The sequence below is a fragment of the Brachyistius frenatus genome, unplaced genomic scaffold, assembly GCF_029030835.1.
Source record: "Brachyistius frenatus isolate BFR_SWC_R1_liver_20210118 unplaced genomic scaffold, ASM2903083v1 Contig_8, whole genome shotgun sequence".
In the NCBI taxonomy this organism is placed as follows: domain Eukaryota; kingdom Metazoa; phylum Chordata; class Actinopteri; family Embiotocidae; genus Brachyistius; species Brachyistius frenatus.
In genome coordinates, this window is record NW_027210607.1 from 4,390,699 (window position 1) to 4,398,728 (window position 8,030).

General features: G+C 46.0%; 1 protein-coding gene across 1 annotated transcript; it reads right to left on the bottom strand.

Moving 5' to 3' along the window:
* Positions 1-2,931: 2,931 nt before the first annotated feature.
* Positions 2,932-7,523, bottom strand: dact2 (dishevelled-binding antagonist of beta-catenin 2). The gene is made up of 4 exons (XM_069690012.1): positions 7,156-7,523; positions 5,745-5,877; positions 5,324-5,614; positions 2,932-5,166 (listed from the first exon to the last, which is right to left on the bottom strand). Exons 1-4 carry the CDS (start codon positions 7,435-7,437, stop codon positions 3,284-3,286), a joined length of 2,589 nt encoding a protein of 862 aa, XP_069546113.1. The 5' UTR covers positions 7,438-7,523; the 3' UTR covers positions 2,932-3,283.
* Between the last annotated feature and the right edge of the window lie 507 nt (positions 7,524-8,030).

Here is an 8,030-nt window from a genome sequence, read left to right on the forward strand (position 1 = left end):
AAGCTCCTCTCATCGGGGTGGTAATGAGTTTCTGAGCTCACACTTGTCAACATGGTAAATCCACATCTGATATCTGAAGCCCAGCGCCCTTGCTCCAGTTTTCACATCAGGGAAGCAAGACGACCTCAAGAATATCCCATGTAAAAAATATTTAAGACTATGTGGTTGAAAATACACAGCAGGAAACCATAAGAGAACTACATGATGAGTAAATAAGAAAAAAAGGAGTATTACATGCTGGAGGAAACATGCTGAAATCAGTGTGATGAAGAGATGAGACAGCTTGATGGGATATTATGTGTTTTGAGTATGGAGACAGACTGGGAAGGGCTGCTGTGCGTTGGGTTTTAGGATTACCTCATGCACACACTAGAAAAGAACCCCTCCTCCATCTGTGACCCAATGTGAACCAAGTCAAAGTTTAATTAGTACCTCTCTGATGCACGCCCTTTGTTGTTCTGCCTCCCTTTTTCTGCACCCGCTAAGGTGTGTTTGCAATGTTTTGTCTTGTTTTACAGATGTCACAGTGTCACAGAAATTATGCTTTTTGTTGGCTACAGTAGGTATGGAGATATTAATGAATTAAGATGTGTGTTAGCAGAGGGGAAAAAAAGAAGCACAGTGACTTAAGGTGTAATAAGATCACTGTCCAAAGCTGTAGAGCCGCACGCGTTCTCTGCGTTACCTCACTGTTTACCTGTCTTAATGAGAGTAGATTGGCTTTAAAGTTGCACCTATTTATAGCCCACTGGACATCGACAAGCATGTTGGTTTAGAAAGTGCTCGTGAGGAAAGCTAATCTGGTATTTTTTTTTATTTTGCCGGTTACTTTCAGCATATTCAATGCTTAGATACCATATATGTGGAGACTATGACAAAAAGTAAAAGTTATTTTAAGAACAAGTGCACCCATTGATCTTATTCATGTAAAAAAGTCATCATGGTTCTGTCTTGTTGTAATTGTTAGAAGACCTCAGTTCAGACCTTTTACTGGCAGGTGTGGTGTCAGCAGATAATGTATGATCTTGATTAGATGCGATTATCCGGCCATGTGTTCGCATGATGTCAAAGTCAGAGCACGGTCTGTGTAATGAGATCCCACTCGACATCTGTAGTTCTTCAAAATGACCGCTTTTTATAAAGCGCGGCGGCAGTAATCCCTTATCTGCACTCCACCTCAAACCCTATAAAATATCATGATCAAATCCTGTTTGCACGTGTGCACCTGTATACCACCTGCTCAGGCTGCTGCTTTCAATTCAATCCCCCAGAGGTTTCATTCCCAAAGATGAATTATGTTTTGTGGTCTCAGTTCAAATGAAAAAATATCCAGTGTATTTATTCTGAAAGTTCACACTTCATTATGAAGGGGGCCTGCAGTAGTCAGGTGGACTTGTCTTATTACAATAGACTCAAACAATGAATCAAAAGAAAGTAAATTACAGACGTGTTAAACACACACAAAAAAGAAAGCCCACAGACACCAGGCATACAACAAGGCCCCCTGACCTCTCTATTATGAGTAGATGTTCCCTCTACAACTGGAAAGGTCAGCAAGCACGCAAGGCCGAGCCAGCGCGATCCTCCCATACTCAACATCAAAGACAAGTCCAGTGCATGTCACGTTCCCTCTGAGCTGGGTGGAAAACAATAGCACTAATCCCAGCGACCACTCGCCGTGGCTTTTACACAGAGGACAGAGGTCAGCTGGGTGTACAAATCCTAATAAGCTGTTTCAATTGTTGCTACTTTCTAAACTTAAAATGCGACCTTTGATGTGAAAGGGTGGGCTTTGGCCTCTGAACCTGCCTTATGTTTGAAGAAGCAAGGGGAAAAAAATGCTGCTGAAAGCTTTTTGGTGATCTCTTGAATTTAAAAGATGCCTTTTCCTTCATGAAAGAAAAGTGAAGACTTCTTGTTAAATGAGAGAGACTCTCACAGAATAAATGATTCATGAGTCTTAAAAATAATGGTCTCCATAGTGATTGGATCTGCAGGGAACACAACTTCAAAGTAAAATTAGATGAAATACTGAAAATGTTTGTCAGGCCTATAAGCTTCTTAGTTGGGAACTTTAAGGTCACAATTACTTTCTGATGGGCGAAAACATTATTGCGTATGACCACAGTAGAGACGGCTGACGTTTGGAAAGCCAGTCACCAGACTGCTTACCTTCACGGGTGCCCTTTTCCTCACCCCATCTCTGAAAGAATTTTAATGGAAAGATACCAAGGCAGATTTTAGAAATGAGATTATTGGGCAACTCTGTGCAGCTGCCCACTGTCTAAGCTTCTCATGACAGCTCAGAAATGAGGAACCTCTTATCATCTGTCATTCCTTCTAAATCCTGCGTGCCCTTTGCCATGTAACGCCAACTGTTTTAAAACCACAGAAATCTGAATTTCCTCTGCTGTCGTCTTCATGTGTGTCTGTGAAACTGCGGTGAGTCGTGACTGTGTGTTTTAGTGCTTAAATTGCTTAAAGTGTTGACGTGTGTTTAAAAAAGGAGGCTGATAAGTTTTCTAATTAAACATGATTGTCTGGTTTGACTGTTGAAGCTGCAACTTATTAAACCAACAGCTGGACAGAGTCAGGAAACCAGATAAGGAGCTGTGAGAGCTATCTATGCTAAACTGGTAGGCCTCAGTGGGACGTCTGTGGGGATTAAGTGCAGATTTTTTCAACATGCCTGATAAACAGAAGAAGAAAGATGACATGCTGCAAGCAGTGTTTACTCACTAATGAAGAACAGTTGTATACTATTAATACTACAGCTAAAACTAAATCAGCTAATGGACTGCACTCAGTGTGTCTGAGAAAAGAAGGATGCATAAAAACTACAAAGTACACTAAATAATCTGTTTATTCTAATAAAATGAACATAGATGACGATAATCAATAATTAAAAAAAACCATAATATTAAATGAACAATTATTTGCCATTAGAAATGTAAAGATTGGTTTTATTGATCAGTTACAGACACGTATATTACAGAGATGTCCATGAAATTGTCAAATGCACCCACATGCTATGAGAAACTTTAATTACAGCAATATAACTATTTAAAAATGAAGTGTAATAATTGTGTTTTACATGCTTTTATACAATGCAGTTTCAGGTTCAACCATCATAAAAGTTCAACATTCTTTTTAAACAAAATAATCAGGGCACAAATGCAGTCCAGCTCGATTAGGAGTGTCCATATTATATCTTTCTAAACAACTTTGAAAAGTATTTCCCATGTCTTTCTTTTTATTTTTCATCCTGCCTGGGGAAAAGTTTCTACACCAGGGTCATGACCTTCAGTGAGGCAGGCTGGAACCGTCTAATCTTTTTCTTCAGGGCTCGGGAAGCTTTGATGCGGCAGGCTGATGGCTCGGGGCGGGGTGGGAGCTCCTTGAGGGGCCGTCCGGCGGCGGTGGGCCCCATCGCAGCCTCAGCCCACACCAGACCTCTCTCCAAATTGTGGCAGTCCACCTGGTCCGCCTCGTCCAGCGACTGGCTGCTGTCGGAGTCGGAGAGGGACTGGAAGCTCTGGCTGGACTCACTATCTCCGAAGCGGTTGGTGGTGTTGTCACTCATCTCCCCCTCGCTGCTCTCTGCAATGGTGGAGTGAAACAGTGAGGCGCACTCAGCTGAGTACTCCGACTCACACCTGGGCGGGTATTGACTGGACACATGAAAGGGTGCAGGAGGGTATCTGGCGTTAAGACTGTGGAGGAAGGAATGAGAGGACATGGAGGATTGGAAAGAGCGTGCCGGTCCCATCCACTGGCCCAACCTGGCACTCATACTGCGGACCATCTGCATGCTCCCTGGTGCCTGAGCATAGGGCTCTTTGGACCTCTGATGCTGAGCACACGAGGCCTGGAACATGTCCACATCGGACGTCCACTTAGAAGTCGTCTGCCTCCTCTTCCTCTGGTCTACAGGCTGCTCGTACTTCAGGCACTGCGGTCTTCGGCTTTTGCTGGACTTTGCAATTAAAGAAATGACATGTGGCTTCGAGTGGACCTTGTGGGTGCACATGGGTCCATACAGACTAGAGTCTGAGCCTGAACCCTGTCTGTGCTCCTCTGTATGGAAGGTGCTAACTTTCTGGGCCACTTTTCCTTTTCCTGATCTTCTCTGCTCCCCCTTCGCTCCGACGCAGGTCTCTCTGATCCTCTCACCAGAGGAGTACCCGTGCTGTTGCTTCACCGCTCGAGGCTTCTCGCCGCTTCTTCTCTTCAGTTTAACAGCTTTGGTTTTGCGGTCTGCCTGCCTGACCTTGACCCTCTGAGATCCGGCAGGGACAAATTTGGCATGTACAAACTCAGGTGAAGCGGAATGACTGCTGTGAAGCTCGAAGCCTTGACTTTCCTCTGTGCTGGAGCTGTGGGCCATTACCGGTCTATGCCTGTGACCTTTCCTCTCTTGTGGCCTTGACTCCGGATTATCTCCACATCTTTTCTCAGAGTGGCTCCTCACTACACTTGTATATTCTCCTTGGTGTTTATCGCTCTTCTTCAGGGAGGCATAGGTGACCTCATCGGAGCTGTACTCCTTCATAGCAGCAGGATAGGAGTACCGGTATGAAACCTCCGGGGCTCTCACTGCCTGTTTGTGGTTATCAGCTGGCTCTTGGCTGGAGTATGTCATGCAGAGCCCCCTCTTGTTGCTATCTAGTGGGATGATGTTTGTTGTCTTGGCTGGAACCAGCTGCAGCACGGACATCTCTTTTTGACACATTTCAGAAAGCCCAGTTACGACTTCAGCGGGCTTCCTGTAATAGTCGCTGCGTGCCTCCAGAGTCTCTGTGCCAGGTTCATCCTGGATTCTCCTCAAGCTGCGCTGCAGGACCTTGTCAATGTAACCGATGGTCTTGGTCTCATATCCCATTTGTGTCCTCTGGAGGGAGTCATAGCTGTTTACTAGGGGTCTTTGGCCCTCCAGAAGTCCAGATGTGCCTGTTTTTCCCCCATGGAAAAAGATGGGGCTCTGGAGAGCTACAGCGTGCAGGGGGCTGGGGTAGTGGTACACCTCAGTCCCACTGCGGGACTCCAGATTGCGCTGGAACTTTGGATCCACTGCGGAGGTCTTCAGGTTTGGGCACATGGGGGGTTTCTTTGCATCCACAGATTTGTAGTAGCCGAGTCCTTGAGCCATCATTCTATCAAGATCACCTATTAAACACAAACGCGGTCATTAACTTTTCAAATCACTCATCCACTGAAAAATTACATGTTATTAGGGAGCAAAATACACGTTGAGTTGCTTGGTAACAACAATTGGTGGTTGCCATGAGACTTTCTGAAATAAGAGATAGAGAGGTGTGATTACCTGTCGACACAGGTCTGGGCCGTGCCTGCTCGGTGCCTGTAGAGCTTGCACGGATCCTGCTGCTGCCCAGATGGAGGCCGGTGGCCCGCGGAGGGTGGGGCTGGCTGCTGCTCTCATCAGCAGAGCGCCGGCGGCATATATCACCTTGAGGTTGAGGGCTGATGTGACAATTAGGAGGGCTCATGGGACTGAGGAGAAGGCTCGTCTGAGAGGATGACAGACACTCGCTGTACACGGAGGTGCAGGAGTTGGAACGCGAGCAGGTGCCACCGTCGCTGAGCTCATAGAAACCTGGAGGGAGCAGCAACGAGTACACACGAGTATTTAACAGCATGTGAGGGAGGTTGGGTGGATTGTATGCTTTAGCACCTGCTATAAAGTAAACAACCACAGGGCTTTTTGTGTGTAAGTGTGTGCCTACCCGAACTTGGTCTGCTGTCACTCTCCAGCTGCTCTGTGGAGGCTTTGCTCACATCCAGCTTTAGCTCACTGATCTGTTGGTCCAGCTGCTGCAAGTGAGTCTTCAAGCCTACATCCTGTTTCCGAAGACGAGACTGTAAAACAGACAACAAAAATAAAGAGCAGAACAAAAGACACCACAGGGCAAGCTTTATCAGATTTTCTAAGAAAGGAGGGAGTGAAAGAGTTTAAAGTTATGCAGTAAAGCTCTCCAAGCACACACATGTGCACAAAGAAATTCTCTGAGCCGGTGTGAAGATACGTGAAAGAAATGCTAATTTCATCGAGACAGGTCTGTTATTTAGATAAAAGAAGCTCTAATGTACAGCCATCAGAAAAACAAAAGCGACTCAGCTCTGGCTGATAATTAACCCCAGCAGGACATGGGGGAGCACGGAAGAAGCAGTGGTGGGTAACTCATTTCTCCCCCACAGCGAAGGCCTGGCCATTGTGTAAACGACTACAGGAAGAAAGCTTTGGGGGGTTGGGATGAGAGACTGCTGGCTTTACAGCACAAGCAGGGTGTTTACTGTCACAGTGGTTCCTAAAATTAAACCTGGGGGTTGTTTCCTCCAAGATGCACCATTTAATTAATGCTTCAGTTTCTTGTAAGATCATGTTGGATCAGCTGGTTTCTATTTCAAACAATAGCAAAAAACAACAACTTCTGTGTTTAATCTGCAGTGGCACTATTTGACACTGATATAAAACTGAATTTAAACCTGATGCTGTCTGAGTACTTTTACTGTGTACCCTCTGATGAATTTGCCAACTTCGACGAGATGTCAAGCAGAGCACCTGAATCCCTGCACTTCCTCTGAATGAATCTAACAGCAGTCTGCGCGGAAAAAGCTTGTAATGGAAAACTCCAGAGAGCCGGGGGCCTCTCAGGAGTGAGACTCTCACTGATTCTCATTCACAGCTAAATTCACATCTCCTCTTCTTTTTCCCCCCTCTATTTCCTGGCATTAGTGGTTAATGATTTAGGTTTTCCCCCCTGCAGTCCACATGCACAGAGCGCGAGCGCACACAACAACTTAAAAGCCCCGTGGGTCCCGCAGTGAACCTTGATTTATGACACCTATCCGACTTCCTACCCCCAGCTGAGAGCATAAAAGTGCGTCTGGTAATAATTGAAGACGGAATACACATGAGCATCAGCTAATAGCAAACAGACATGTGTTTCCCCACAAGGACAAACAAGCTGTTTATTAAGAAAAAAAACAGAAAAAAAAGAAGGTGAATCCAGTGTTGCTCCATCATAATAAATGAGAACGACAACAAACGTACAAATATTATTACAAACTGCATACGCATAATGTCACGAGAAAGATGTTAATCAATTATTTTTCTTGATTTCAATTTCTTCCTACCAGCTGTTGCTTCAGTGCTGTCAGCGTCGCTTCCAGCCGCTGCTCCTCGGCCCCCATCATCCTCGGCCCCTCGGACCCTTGCTCCGCGTGCATCGAGGTGACTGGCTCCTCTCGGTCCGCCCTCAGCGCCCAGCTCACCATGTCGCTCTGTCTGTCCTTGAGCAGATGCAGCTCCTGCAGCCCGGCCAGAGCAGCCTGCAGCCTCTCCCCGACCCTGCTGCGGTCCACTGCTCCGGCCGCAGCGCTCATCATCCCCGCACAGGAGCCCTTCCTGCTCAGCATGCTGCGAAGCGCCGTCCGGGAATATCCAGGAAACAAAACGAGAGAAATGTCCTCCTCGGTCCTTCGACTGTCTTGCTGCGGCTGTTGTTGACCTCTTTGCTTTTTAAACTACCTGTTAGAATACATTTTGAGTGGAGAGTAGAGACCAAGCTCCGCCCACAGAGCAAATGGCCCGCCTCCCTATTGGCTGGCGACGGAGTCCCAATAAACATCTGGTACTAATCCTCCCCATTCAAGCCCTCTGACTGAAGCTGCCCAGGCATGCGCTATGTTCATCTGCATAATACCTAATGGCATGATAAGCATATTATTATGCTATTTCCCATCGTTCTTTTGTTGGTATTATTCTCTCCAGGAGCAGGGTGTTCGGATCAACGTTGGGAACGTCTGGAAGTGATTTCAGGTAAAGTAAATGTATTAAACTGGGCATGTCTTCTCATGTCTCCTCATCACCACGAGACAGCCTCCTCCCAAATAAAATAAAAGCATTTAACCACCTCATAAATATAAATGTTGTCGGATTTGATGTGGACAGTCCAGACACTATGCACAAGGACTGGATAATGTGGCTACAGTTCTGAGTACAATTCAGA

Coding starts and splice junctions, on each gene's coding strand:
- dact2 (XM_069690012.1), bottom strand. CDS start 7,437: ATGCTGAGCAGGAAGGGCTCCTGTGCGGGGATGATGAGCGCTGCGGCC. Junction 5,878..7,155: donor CAGCACTGAAGCAACAGCTG/GTAGGAAGAAAT, acceptor TCTGTTTTACAG/TCTCGTCTTCGGAAACAGGA. Junction 5,615..5,744: donor TGACAGCAGACCAAGTTCGG/GTAGGCACACAC, acceptor TGCTCCCTCCAG/GTTTCTATGAGCTCAGCGAC.